Here is a 15,295-nt window from a genome sequence, read left to right as displayed (position 1 = left end):
CACTGGGAGCTGATAACTAAATCTACATAATTAACGGGCAAAAGAGTGAGACTCTGTCTCAAAAAAAACAAAAAAAAAACAAAAAAAACCTCTAACTAAATGGATATTAAACATATAAGAATGATTTCCAGATGAGCAGTAGCTATGGTCAACTAAAGTAGTCCAAATCTCAACCACTTCCTAGGGTTAGTTTCCGAAAGCACTGCAAATAAACAAAACTCCACCCAACCAATTTGTTTTTTATCTGTTAACATCTAAATCCTGAAGCTCTTTGATCTCATTCTGTGTGTTACTACAACTTCCAGTCTTCCAGAAGTTGCTCATTCTGTTACCCTGTTCATTGCAGAGAAAAAGAACCGCAACAGCAGAAGCCGATTATGAGACACAAGCATGCAAACAGGACAGAAGTGGACCCACATGAACACGTTAGTTGATCAAATCAAACATTATGGGAACGAGGACGACTCAGTGAAGGATTCATGACTGGAACGGTTCAGGATGGCAACGGAATCATCCGATTTGCCTTCCACACTCAAAATTAAAATGGAGACGCTAAGATAATGTGTAACTGGTTCATACTTTTTTAGGATGTTCTTCTGCAGGCTTCTCTTCTTTCTGAAATAATGTTGAAACCATAAGGTCAACAAAATTCCCAGAACAGGGCCTCTTGCCTCCACATAAGTCCTCACAGGTTTCAGCTTTGCTGTTTACCACCCCACCGTGCACAGGGTGCTGCAGGTGCAATGGAACCGCATGCTTACTAGGGAAGAACTGCACCCATCCCCTCTCAGCTCCCCCCTGCCCTCTTCAAAGAAAGTATCTGCTCCTACAGTCGGCTTTCGGGACTTTAGAAAAATCACAAATTTGCAGGCAAGTGGGTTAGATGAGCCTGTCCCCCGGAGTCACGTTAGAGAAGCCCTTTGCCATCTGCAAGGGGAAACCATGTGACTTACTCGGCTCCTGGAGTCCACATTTAAGAGGCACACCCCACAAGCAAGTTCCTGAGCATTTTTAATCCCGGGCCGCAGCATACAGGAGGAAAAGTCCAGCGAATTTTCATCGGGCTGTGAGGATGACAAGACACATGGGTGAGAACCTCGGAATTCCAAACGCTGTTTGCTTCACTCTCTGGTCACTCAGCCCCAGCCAGTCCAGCAGCAAGTCCCACCGATACGATAATTTAATTTCCCAGACAGAGACTGAGTACCTGCGATACTAAGTAGACCCGGAGTCTAAGTGCTAGGGATGCAGGTAAAACACAGCCCCATGTCCTCTGAGAACTCGCAGCCTAGGGCGGGGGCCAGGTGGGTGTTAAGGCGGTATAGTGCTGTGAGTACTTACGGCTAAGTACTGAGTGCCAGGGCACACGGCCCAACTTGAGGGGGAAGGGGCCTGAAGCCAGAGGAGGCTTCCTAGAACTTAGGATCATCTTGGCTGAGTCCTGAGGGGAATATGCTAGGTGGAAGGGATGGGGTCAGGTGAGGCAGAGGAGGGAAGGATGTTACATATAGAACAAGCAGCACAGGCAAAGGCCTCTAAGCAAAAGACCAGGGATGGGAAGAAACTAGAGGGTGGGAACCAAGTCCATGAAAGGAGGTAGCAGATGAAGCTGGAGCATGAGGACCTTCAAAGGAATATAAGGGGTTGAGACTTTATCCTGGGAAGCCACTAAGGGTTCCAACTGGACCATGACACGATCAGGACTGTATTATGGACAGATCCCCCTCGTTGCAGTGTAGGCAGTGAATTGGGTGCCGCAATCCTGAAGGTATGGGCCTCAGTTGGAAGGCTGTTGTAGCAATCCCGGAGACAGGTACAGAAGTCAGAACGGAGGCAGCAACAGTGGGGAATGGGAGAAATGGACACAAGCAAGAGCTATTAAGGCAACAGAAAAACCAGGCCCAGGAGACAGGAGAATCGCGGGGAGGCTTGGGCAACTGAGAAGATTCACACAATAAGGTATGTGAGACAAGGAGCAGGTTTGGGGATGGACGGTGGGGAGAAGAGTTTGGTTTGGTACAAGCTGGGATGGAGCTGCCTGTGGGACACTAAGGTCGGACATTACAGAAGCAGGTGGTTGGACGTACAGGCCGAGAATGAAGATTTGAAAGTCTCTCTTCAATAAATATGACAATAGCTGGTAAGTGAAGCCCTTACTTGTGCCAAGCACCATGCTAAGCCCGTCACATGCATTATCTAATCTATTCCTCACAAAAAGATCGATGAAATATGGAGAGTGTAGTGCAGTGATTAAAAGGTTAGGTTCCAATTTTGGAAAGCTGTCAATTTCTTAAAAGTTAAAATATATATCTTCTATATAAGCTTGCAATTCCACTCCCAGATATTTGTCCAAGAGAGATGAAAACATATATCAACAAAAAGTCTTGTAAAAAAACTATTTATAGCAGCTTTATTCATATCAGCCCAAACTGGAAATAGCACAAATTTCTGTTGGAAATGGATAAACTGGCCAGGCTCAGTGGCTCACGCCTTTAATCCCCAGACTTTGGGAGGCCAAGGTGAAAGGATTGCTTGAGGCCAGGAGTTCGAGACCAGCCTGGGCAACATAGCAAGACGCTGTCTCTACAAAGGATTTTAAAAAAATGGATAAACAAACCATGGTATTTTATTATAAAAAGATCAAAGTGATACACCTAACAACATAGATTAATTTTTAAAACATTTTCCTAAGTAAAAGAAGCCACACAGAAGAACATACATACACTACATAATTTCATTTATGTAAAGTACTAGAACAGACAGATCTGTGGTGATGGAAATCAGGATCAGTGGTTGTTTTTGGAATCAGATCAAGGGGCCGACTGGGAAGGGGCAAGAGAGAACTTTAGGGGGTGATGAAAATATTCCATATATTGATGGGGTGTGGGATCCATGGCTGTCACACTGATCCAACTATACATGTAAGATCATTGTAAGTTATTCTTTTTTTTTTTTTTTCTTTGAGACAGAGTCTCACTGTGTTGCCCGAGCTAGAGTGCCGTGGCGTCAGCCTAGCTCACAGCAACCTCAAACTCCTGGGCTCAAGCGATCCTCCTGCCTCAGCCTCCCGAGTAGCTGGGACTACAGGCATGTGCCACCATGCCCGGCTAATTTTTTCTATATATTTTTAGTTGTCCAATTAATTTCTTTCTAATTTTAGTAGAGACGGGGTCTCGCTCTTGCTCAGGCTGGTTTCGAACTCCTGAGCTCAAACAATCCGCCTGCCTCAGCCTCCCAGAGAGCTAGGATTACAGGCGTGAGCCACCGCGCCCGGCCTGTAAGTTATTCTTTAATTTAAAAAAGCCTTCAATATCCAAAAAAAGCATGAATAAAAATGATTCAGAAAAGTTAGATTCTTAATGTGAATTTTTAGAAATACTTAAATTTTTTTTTGCTTATATATACTTGAGAGCAGAGTTTCTCAACTTTGGCACCACTGACATTTTAGGCTGGATAATTCTTGTTGTGGGGACTGTTCTCTGCATTGTAGGACATTTAGCAGGAACCCTGGCTTCTTCGGGAGCAAAATCACCTCCTCCCAGTCCTTATTTAGAACTCATTTCCAAAGAGAAAAGTATGCGTGTGCACACAGACATACGTACAACACAAACACACGTAGTTTATTGTAAATTTTACTGATATAAATTTCTACTGATATAACATATGATTTACAAATAACAAAATACACAATTTTCTTTATTGTAAATTCCATATAGTCAATTGATTATCACAGAATGCTTTCTTTGATTTTTGCCCAACTCTTAGATTCATAGTTCAACCTATGGTTGCTTTCACAAATGAGTATAGTTCTGACATGAATGTTGGTTGGTATTTTCACGTTAAGGACTAAAGCTAAAGTGAAACAACAAAGACATTATTTCAGATCTTCACTTGCCTGTCAAAGCCTTGAGGGACTTCTTTGCTGAATCATAGTCTTTTTTTGTTTGTTTGTTTTTTTCTGAGACAGAGTCCCACTCTGTCTCCTGGGCTAGGGTGCAGTGGTGTCATCATAGCTCACTGCAACCTCAAACTCCTGGGCTCAAGCGATCCTTCTGCCGCAGTCTCCCAAGCAGCTAGGACTACAGGTGCCTGCCACCACGCCCAGCTAATTTTTTCTCTATTTTTAGTAGAGACAGGGTCTCACTCTTGCCCAGGCTGGTCTCAAACTCCTGAGCTCAAGTGATCCTCCCGCCTCAGCCTTCCAGAGTACTAGGATTACAAGCGTGAGCCACCGCACTTGACCTAAAGGGAAATTTTAGATGGGGCCTGAAAGTTGAGTTCTTCTCAGAGGGTTTATCCTCTCTAGCAGGAGGTGAGATTTCCAGCTGTGTGCGAAACAGCAGTAGCCTTGTGAACTCACAGAACAGCAAACTCTGTGATGGTCTGACTCTCTCCACCGGAACACAGTGGGCTGGGGAGAGGGTAAAGGTGGATGATCCTGGTTGGGTTTTGTCTAACGAGTATGAGGGTGTGGGTAGCAATGCCGTGCACCACGGGGATTAAGCGGGTGGCAAAGGAAGTGAAGACGGAAAGGGATTGACAAGAACGAAGTAAAAGGGCCAAACAATTGTCCTGTCTTGAGAACTAAAAACAAGAGCAGTGCAAGTAGTGTGAGAATATTGGAGGGTTGCCAGTCTGGTCTCAGAAAGTAAGATGTCTGAATTTAAGATTGCACGGGCACTGCAACTGGATGTGATAGTATGATCCGTCGTGATCACGCACATGGGTGGCTAAAGCAAAGTGGAAACAAGGGGCCTGTAGTCCAGGTGGTCAAGGATCTGAGAGCCTGGCTTGGTGGTTGGTTTGTCCTCATGGATACCGAGGTGACCCAGGATGATGGCAAATTCCTGCCCAAGTGATAGCTACATCTTCTATAGTTACCCTAGGCTGAATCACTGAGGAGTTACCACACTTTTTCAGCAAGAAAGCAAAATTATATTGTTTTTATTTTTTTCCACCAGAAAAAAAAATGGCTTCTCCCTAGAAAAATGTGTAGATTATGTATGATGTTTCCCCATCTTCTTCTAATTTGAAATAACAAACCATGAACTAGCTCCACAAACCTTTCTTAAACACACGTGAGCTGGATCCATTGAGACCACAGGTAGGGAAGGAAAAATACAGTTTTCAAAGAAGAAAATATGAAGGGCGTATTTCAACTGAGTGCAAGAGGACTCTGGTCTAGAGGATCAAGGTAAACTTACATGGCTTTAGTCGGAGGATAATTTCGCTTTCCTCTCTTTTCTTTTTCAGTGCAATCATGACCAATTTGGTCAATTCTAGAGCAGCTTGCATTATGCCTTATTTGTTCTCCATTTCTATCATCTGTAAAATGGTAACAATTTCACTTGCCCTATACCTCCCTCCCTCCCTCAGTTGGGAGGACGCTCAGAGATATACTAAAAAAAATGCCCTGGAAAGCGAAAAAATAGTCTAAATAATTATCGCAGTTATTCACTTTGACAACTAAACTCTTAACAAGCTTTTCAAAGAGCTTAAAGCATGGTATCACCTCTGTAACCTACATCACAGATTTTCATCATGTTACTTAATCAGGGCTATTTGAGAGATAATTAGAATCCTGGAAAACTCTGAATCTTGAAATCTTGATCAAATAAATAAAAGTCCTCTAACATCTATTTACCAAAGGCATAAGGAGAGCAAATGAAAAGGTCATACTGTAATCTCCAATGAAAACCATAAGACTCTGCATAAATTACTGTGATCAAACTAATCTCTGAAATGATAAAATTAACCTTGCTACGTACACCTCTATAAGCAGGGGGATTATTGTAGTGTATAGTGACAGTTTGACACCAATCAGTGGCTATAACTGTGTATGAAGCAATGTGCTCTATGGGTCACCTTAAATTGATCATCTATTTAATTGGCAAGTATTTCATGCACTTAGTAAAGATTTTTTTAAAATGTTATATTATACATAACTTGCTTACAATGACAAGTCCCAGAGTCAGATTAGGATATATAATCCTCAGTCTTTAGCTAACAATAAACTGCTAAAATGATGTCCAAGGAAATCCTTATTAAGGAAGAAAAATTTTGGTACTCACTAGTGTTCTCCCCAGTGCTCTTTCTTTTTCTGGACAAATGGTAGAATGGGCCTTCCTTGCCCCCTTGAAATTAGGCATGCCCAGGTAACTTGTCATGGTCAATAGACTGTGAGCCTAAGTCATATGTGTCACCTTCAAAACCAATATTCTATTTGTCATATTCCCTTGATCCTCCTGTGATGACCCCCAATGTTCCATGTTTTGAAGGCTGTCAGCCTGGGTCCCTGATGAGAAGGACATGGCACAGAAGCCTCTCCAACTTGAAACAGACATATAACATGGGCAAGAAATACAGCTTTGTCGTGGTGGCATGCACCTGTAGTCCCACCTACTCAGGAGGTTGAGACAGGAGGATTGCTTAAGCCCAGGATAGTCTGAAGTTCCAGTGAGCTATGATGACACTGCACTCTAGCCTGGGTAACAGAGCAAGACTCTGTTTCAAAAAAAAAAGGAAAGCAAGCAAGCAAGCTAGGGTTGTTATTTTACATTGCTGAGACTCGGGGGAGGGGGAAGTTGTTACCACAGCATAACTTAGTCTACTCTGACTGATATAAAGAGTGATCTAGACACCAGTTCCACAAGTAGGACTTTTGGTATTTGCTTGGTTACGATGTTTTGTATAAATTTTCCCATTGCTGTTGTAACAAATTAGCACAGACTTAATGGCTTAAAACAACATAAATTTATCCTCTTACAGTTCTGGAGGGCAGAAATCTAAAATGGGTTGGTAGGGCTGCATTCCTTTTGGGAGTTCTAGGGAAGAATCTGTTTCTTGCCTTTTCTAGCTTCTAGAGATGGCCTGTGTGTTCCTTGGCTCATAGTCCCATCTTCAAAACCAGCAGGGCGGCATCTGCCAATCTCTCACTTTCTCTGCTTCTGCTGTCATTTTGCTTTTTCTCACTCTCAGCCCCCTGCCTTCCTCTTCATAGGATCCTTGTGATGACACTCTGCCCACCCGGATAATCCAGGATGATTTCTCCAACTAGAGACCCTTAACTTAATCCCATCTGCGAAGTCCCTTTTCCCAGATAAGGTAACATATTCACAGGTCTCAGGGACATTGGTGGCCTTGAGGGGGCCATTATTCTGTCTACCACAGGCACAGTCTGTCAACTGAGGATAACCATGCAGAGACATGGTAAAGATTGTATCTCTAAAACATTGTGCAGACTGCCAAGATGACAAAAGCGCCATCATCGTTAAAAATAAACTGTTCACCTGATACGCCACAGCAATAGGAAGTACGTACTCTGAAATTCACTGCTTATTTCACACTGAAAGGAAGAACAGAAGAGTTCGTATTATACTGAGGATAACAGGGGAATCAAAGAGCCTGTGTTATTTCCAATTGACTAGAGGTTGGGAGAATAACAGTCCTTTCTCTTCACTTAGATTTTATATGGCAAAAATTGATTAGTTTTGTTTTCCAAGACTGAATTCTTTCTTTGTTCCAAACCTACTCAACTTCAACCCATAACCACAGGATAAAATCTCAGATAACAATTCCTTGAGGTAGCGAACCGTTAGAGCACACCTCACTAAAACAGACTTTTTACCTCTTGAGAAGCAGTTCCTTCACAGTCTGTGCCCAGAGGAGACTTGTTTCTACCACAAGAGGGAGTCGTAGTCCGTGGAAAAAGAAAGTATTAAAGGGCAAGGGGAGCATAAAACTTTGCCAGTATGGTCTGCCCTCCCTATATCCATGGGTTCCACATCCGTGGATTCAACCAATGTGGATAGGAAATATTCAGGGGGAAAAAAAAAACCTCACAATAACATAAATTTAAAAAAACCAATACAGTATTAACAACTATTTATACAACATTTACATTGTATTAGGTATTATAAGTAATCTAGAGGTGCTTTAACGTATATAGGAGGATGTGCGTATGTTACATACAAATACTGTGCCATTTTATACCAGGGACTCAAGCATCTGCAGATTTTTATACCTGCAGGCAGGGAGGTGTCCTGGAATTAATCCCCCAGCGATAGGATGACTGCATAGCTTCCAGATTAAATATCAAGGAGCCACAATTTGGAGTTCAATGCTGTGCGCCCTGCTTTCCTTAGCGCAAGCATCACTACTGTTATGTGGCACTACCTTCTGGGACTTTTTGCTGGAGAAGGTAATGCAACTGTCTTTTGATGGAAATAGTCTCACAGAGTCTTCATGGGAAGAAACAAGTCCTTTTCAGCATCTTAAAAGCTGGAAATAACATAGTAGGAAGAGGAATGGATTTTGAAAGGGTGATGTGGATCCCAGATTTGTCAGTTTCAGGTAAGTTTCATCTTCTCTGAGCCCTAACTTCTTCACCTACAAAAATGGTGATTATACTGCTGACCTCCTGGGGTTGTTACCAGGATTAAATGAGAATGAATGTAAAGCATATGGCACAATGCCTGGCAGGTCCTGAGTGTAAAATAAATGGTAACTACTAGTAGTAGTGGTGGTGGTAGCAGTAGTAGCAGTTGTCATAGAAGTAGTAATAGTAGTAGAAGAATCAAAGAGCCTCACTTTGGCAATATGGTCCATTAAGGAACTCACTTACCTGAAATGAAGCAATGGTGTAAAGCGCTAAATTTCCCATACAACCTCAATCGTGCCTCAGGAAAATCTAATCATGATTTTCCTGCTTTGAGCTTCTAATCCATAGTCCTAGGAGTTTGTACAGTTTTGTTACAACTGAACTGAACGACGCAGATGTTGGTTTGTACGTCTTTACGTTTTATGCAGCTATTCTTATCAGTTCTGCTAGAGTAAAGGTTTCTTCATGACCAGTTACACTTCACACTTCTGTAAAATGTATGCTATTCTCCATGCAGTGGGCAATCCAAGTTTTATACACTGGGGACCTACCCACCAGTTATCAAGAGGAAATGACTATGGAAAAAATATCTGGGCAAAGAATGATTGTTGTTCTGTCACAGCTAACTTGGTGAAAAAAGCAGTGAAAAAAGCAACTAGAACTGGAAGAACATGTGTTACTCAGTGGTGTCCATGTGCAATTTGCAGTGCATTCCTGCACTGTCGAGTTGCAGACTAATTAATTAATCTCTATAATTTTACATGGCATCTAAAAATAGGTCAGGCAGAATCACTCCCTAGCGTCTAGACACAGATGCTAGAATGGATGTTCACAGAGGGAGTCTGAAGAAGAGGGCGTGAGTGCCTAGCCCTTCTCTCCATTCACCTCACATCTGGCCACACTAAAGGAGTTAGAGCTACCATACATGAATGGGGTGACACTTCCCAGATTAGATGTTAGGCCTCCACACCCAAGAGGCTCTCTTCCAAACAACAAAATGAAATTCCAAGGCTTCTCTAAAAAGGTCTGGACAATACTAATCCTTGGTGTAAAAAAAATCAGGGATTATCTCTGAGTAGGGTAATGACTGAGAAAGTACACAAGAAAACTTTCTGGAATGAAGTAACAGTCTATATCTTGACGGGGGCATGGGTTATACGCGGGTAAGCATTGTCAAAACTCTTCAAATGGTATAACTTACAAAACTCATTGAATGGTATAACTAGGATTTTTGCATTTTATAGTATGTTATTTAAAAAAAAAAAAAAAAGCCTGGAGGGGCAATCAGAGTCTGTAAGGTAAGCAGCTGCAGCACCATGGGGGCTTCGAAGATGCGCAAAGTTAAAACTGGCTTCGACCTCATCCGGAGACAGGAGCTGCCCCAAGAAGTAAACACATGGCAGCAACCCAGGCCAGCAATCTCCCCAGTTATCCTTTGCTGCAAACTAATACATAACAAATTTGGTTAATGCACTTGGCCTTTCGTGACATCTTTTCTTCAAAGAGCTCATGGCAAGGAAAGATAGGCTTTGTAATCACAGTCATCTTTTTCCAACAACACCAGAATAGAAGAGATGGGTGGCTGATTTGAGGGTTTGTATGTAAATCTAGTTTCCAAAGTGTTAATTGTTAGGTGGGGATAAGGAGAGAGAGAAGCAGATGGCGCTAGGAGATGCTTTGTCTATAACAGAAGGAACAAATTGACTAGAATCGGGGCTTCCAAGAACGAACAGATGACACGTCAAGGGGCTTCCAAGGACTGAACAGATGTTTGGTCTATGATAAGGGGTCTCCAAGGACTGAGACCAAAAAGAGGTAGAAAGGCCACGAAGTGGAGATATGACCAAGGCCATAAAGAGGGTCTTTCGAGCATGTGTACAAGTAAGGTGACAGTATCTTCAAGTGACCTACCCTCATTAACGTAGTAAAAATCACACCCACCAGCACCATGACGGTTTATACATACCATGGCAACGCTAGAAATTGCCTTACAAGGTTAAAAATGGGGAGGGTTCCAGTTCTGGGAATTCTCCACCCCTTTCCAAGAAAAACCATGAAAATTCCACCCCCCACTTAACATAAAATTACAGAATCAGCATAAAAGGGAAAATCTTGTTAAATTCAGAGTCTCCTCTACTTGCAGGGGTTGACCCCGTTCCTTCTCTGGAACAAACTATGCTTTAATAAACTTTGGCACTTTGCTTGCTTGCATCTGCTTGGTCTGCTCGTCTGCTCTGTCAGCTCAGCACCACTACCCATTCTTCAGCACTGGAAACCAAGAACCAGGGAACGCACACCGCCATCCGGTCCCCACACCTGACATTAATTACAATGAGAAGTGACTACCACCAAAACAAAGAACCTTACAATCTAAATGGCAAGAGGCAGGCTTTTAAACTACTCTGTAGTCCTGGGATGTACACGTGGCGGGGGGTAATGTACAGAAAAAATCTTGACTGTTTATAACGAGTTGCTGCGAGGACAAACTCCTGGAGTTTTAGCTCATTAACCTTGATGCTAAATCAACCCACTCCCCACTGAAAAGCTTTTGCACATCTCTGGTTTTAGCCACCAACTTGCCCATTTCAAGGAGGAAACAAAGAATAGTAGTTGACAAAGGAGACTTCTGACTTTCAGCATGAATCTAGGCCTCGCCAGTGTCTCTAAGCCTCAGTTTCTTCATTTCTAAAAGGAGGAGAATAATATTAAACAGTATCTACCCTCAAGAATTTTGTGAACATTAAAAAAGTTAATTCTATACAAAGAGTTAAGAATAGGGTCTAGCACATGGTGAGCAAAGTTGGCTAACGATGATTTTTTTTTTTTTTTTTTTGAGACAGAGTCTCACTCTGTTGCCCTGGCTAGAGTGAGTGCCGTGGCGTCAGCCTAGCTCACAGCAACCTCACACTCCTGGGCTCAAGTGATCCTTCTGTCTCAGCCTCCCGAGTAGCTGGGACTACAGGCATGCGCCACCACGCCCAGCTAATTTCTGATTAATTTCTTTCTAATTTTAGTAGAGACGGGGTCTCGCTCTTGCTCAGGCTGGTTTCGAACTCCTGAGCTCAAATGATCCGCCCGCCTCGGCCTCCCAGAGTGCTAGGATTACAGGCGTGAGCCACCACGCCCAGCTGATGACGATGTTTAGGCTTAACCTGCTCCCTATTAGGACAAGGTCAGGAAGCAGAAGGTGGGTGAATTAGGAAGGACCAAGATACATACTGCTCTCCGGATTCCTAATGCTTGGTCTTAGATATCTTGTGGCTATAAAAATACGGAACAAATGGGTTTTGAGGTAAGATGTTTGTAAAACTGAGAGGCTCTGATTAACTGCAATGCTGACAAAGCAAAGGTGATACCAACCAAACTCTATGATGAACACCTGGTAACACATCTTTCTCTATCCCATAGCCTCACAGCTGCCCTCGGCATACATCACTAGCCAACCAGCTTCATCAGTAGCTGGAGCTTAGAAAATAAATGCACAGTTTAGTGTATTTCTCTGATGCAGGCGACAATGACCTGAATTCCAGCAGCTCAAAGCAAATTTGAGGACCGTGGCAAACTATGTGCCTTTTCTCCTAAGGCCCTCCTATTGGTCATCACAACAGTTAACCAATCCATTAAGGATAGAACTTGAAGACTCTTACTCAGAGCCCAAGAATTCTGCCTCTCTGAATGTAAATAGAGAAACGGAGGATAAGTAGTAAACTAAGCTCCATTCCTTTTCCGTAGTTCCCTAGGTTCTCAAGATTTTGATTCGGCTTCCTTTTGGGGAGGATGTGTGGTGCTACAGTCTTCCTGATTAATCAGGTGGACTGTCAGGACAGAGACGTCTCTTCTCTGCTTTAGGGTAGGATGATGGCAGAGTAAAGATGTCAATGTGCCATGTAGATTTAAAGCAGTTTAAAGTCCCTAAGGTATAGTTTAGAGAGCTTGATAACCAATCAGTACAACTGAAAGGAGAAGTGGGCAAGAGTAACAAAGGGTATCTGTAGGGGAGGGTTTGTGCAAGTGAATGAAGGGTAATGATACATTTCTCCTACCAGAGTGAAAATATTTATTCTTCCATTATAAATGCAGTAAGTACTAATTAAAGACAGTTGAGAAAATGAAAAATGAGAACATGAAAAAAACTAAAAGAATATTTAAAAATCCAGAGTTTCATCACCCAAACACAACCGTGTTACCATTTTGGCAGACTTCCTTCCAACCCTGTATTAACAGCTGTGTGTTACTCAAGCTTGGTGCTCCTTTACAAAATGGCTGCATAACATCCTAATATAAAGATTCACCATAATTTACTTAAACTCTAGATTTGGATTTTTAGGTTGTTTCTAATTTTTCACTTTTACAAACAACTCTGGGCACTTAAACTTGCTTCTTTTGGTGAATTTGTATTTAGAATTGTTGCCTTAGGAAGTTTTCTCAAGGTGGAATTCTCAGAGTCAACCACTGAACATTTGTTAAGTCCTTTATTCATTCAGCGTTTACTGAGTGTTTATGTAACGCCTGGCAAATGTATTCAGATCAAGAACAAAAGATGGCCGGGCATGGTGGCTCACACCTGTAATCCTAGCACTTTGGGAGGTTGAGGCAGGAGGATCTCTTAAAGCCAGGTGTTTGAGACCAGCCTGAGCAAGAAGATTCCCACCCTACAAAAAATAGAAAAATTAGCTGGGCATGGAGGTGCACACCTGTAGTCCCAGGAGCTCAGAAAGCTGAGGCAGGAGGATCTCTTTGGCCCAGGAATTTGAGGTTGCAGTGAGCTATGATGATGCCACTGCGCTCTAGCCCCAGGTGACAGACCATGTCTTTAAAAAAAAAAAAAAAAAGGAATAAAAGCAAGATGTAGTCTTGGTCGCTGTCCTCAAGGAGTTCACAGTCAGAAAAAGCCTAGTGCCAAATTCCTTTTCTATAGGGTAATCCCACTCATGGTGTAGTCCATGTTTTGTAATATCAATGCTCTTAGGATTCAAACAAATCAATCAACCAAATAAAAACTGCGCTTAATTAGTAGGTAAAAAATGAAATCTTGGTTTAATTAGAATTAATGTTAACTTATTAATTGTACCTCCTCTTTTATGAATTACTTTATGTTTTTGCTCATATGTCACTGGGATGTTGGTATATTTCTCATTGATTTGCATGCTTCCTTTACAGAGCAAAGACATGAGCCCACCATCAGTATGCACTGCCACATTTTTTCCTAGTTTATCATTTATTTTTTCCACACTTACAATGACTTTCGCTAAATGGTACTTTGGGGCTATGCCATTTGGTTCATATTGAGAGATGTTACAAGAAACTACTCAATGAAATCAGTTGCATTATTTACTGAAACGATATTTTTTTGAAAATAATGTTGGTTACATTAGTTTCCTCTTTATAAGAACCTACTGAAGAAGTTTCTTTCTGATATTACTACCAGGAATAATTTTGCTTCTTCTGAGTACTGACTTTGTATGTTATGAACACAGTGAATCATGCAACTGATCATGTCGTCTATACACCAATTCCTAGAAAGTGTAAAGTCAGTGGTATAGACTACCACTAACAAATGCAAGCACTTTTAAAAGCACACATTTTTAAACACTTAATTTCATTCCTGGATTTATATCTTCCCTGCTTTCATTTTCCCTTGGTTTCATTTTCCTTATCCATTTAAAAACTTTAAACCACCTATTAAAATTACAAAATACAAAAAATACATGGTATCTTATTTTAAAAAAAATTGGAAGGTTCAAAAAAGTCTAAAACAAAAAGTAAAAAGTCTCCCTAAACTGCATTAGAACACAATAAAGAATACAGTCTGCTTTTAAGGAGTTGATAAACCAGTGGGCAAGAGATAAGTAAAAACACAATTATCAACAAGCGTGGTAAGTGCTATGACAAATGAAGAGAGAAACGAGCTATGGACACACATAGGAAGGGCATCTAATTTGACCCAAAGGGCTCTTAGCATGACTTTCTGGAGAAAATGATACAGAATCCAGAGGCAAAAGCAGCCTAACAGGAAAGAGAAAAGGGCAGTCCAAATGATGAAAAAGACCTACACTGGGCTAAGGAGTTTGAACTTGATCCTGAAGACCATGGAGAGCCCCCTACAGGACTTTAAATGGGATTTACATGACATGATCAGATTTGCATCTTATAACAGTCTGGCAGTGGTGTGCAAAACAGATTGCTAGGGGATGAAAAACGGAACCAGTAACCCTAGCTATGAGTCAGAAGTTCAGAAAGTGATAAGAGCTTGAATGATTTAGTAGATTAAAAAATAAGGTTTCTAATTTCATTATATTTTCTAACCACTATTAATATGTAAGAACACTATACAATTTTGCTAAATAATATATTTAACCTCTTGAATTCAGATTTCCCAAAAAACCTCGTATCTCCAAATAAATACAATTTTACCTTTTTTTCAAGCATTTATACTCCATTTCTTATTGTATTGGCCAGAGTAGTATTTTTTAAATAATAATTACTCAAACCGTATGATTTTAGGTTAGAAATTGAGAAATGGTTCAAGGGAACAAGACGGAGATCTGGAAATTGCTTAAACTCTTTAAGAATTTAATATTACAAACCCGAAGCCACATTGCACAGCATTGAGAGGATTTACCGCTTAAGACATGTTGGGATAGCTGAGTATCCACCTGGCTATCAGTTCAGAGCAATAAGAATTGCTTCCTACCACATAGCTGCAATCCCGTTCAGATGGGTCACAAAGTTAAATGTTAAAAAAAAAAATGGAATAGCATATTTATTCCAGTTGTGGAAGGAAGATAAACTTCTGACTATTGTGAAATAAAGGATATCATCAGAGATAAATTGCATAGGTATGAATATATAAAAATAAAATAATTTTGCCCAATGAAATGTAAAAAAGGAACAATAACAGGAAAAAAAACTGAT

The 15,295-nt window shown here is 41.3% G+C and overlaps 1 protein-coding gene across 1 annotated transcript in view; it reads right to left on the bottom strand.

Moving 5' to 3' along the window:
* SYNRG (synergin, gamma) overlaps window positions 1-15,295 on the bottom strand; it is a 110,824-nt gene that overhangs the window by 1,294 nt on the left and 94,235 nt on the right. The window contains exons 17-18 of the mRNA XM_012648636.1: window positions 954-1,064; window positions 580-615 (exon numbers count right to left, since the gene is read on the bottom strand). Of these exons, the coding sequence (XP_012504090.1) occupies window positions 580-615; window positions 954-1,064 (147 nt within the window). The remainder of the gene's footprint in view (window positions 1-579; window positions 616-953; window positions 1,065-15,295) is intronic.

The sequence above is a fragment of the Propithecus coquereli genome, unplaced genomic scaffold, assembly GCF_000956105.1.
Source record: "Propithecus coquereli isolate 6110/MARCELLA unplaced genomic scaffold, Pcoq_1.0 Scaffold291, whole genome shotgun sequence".
Classification (NCBI taxonomy): domain Eukaryota; kingdom Metazoa; phylum Chordata; class Mammalia; order Primates; family Indriidae; genus Propithecus; species Propithecus coquereli.
The sequence above is the reverse complement of the archived record's forward strand: the minus strand, read 5'-3'. Positions and strand labels throughout refer to the sequence as shown.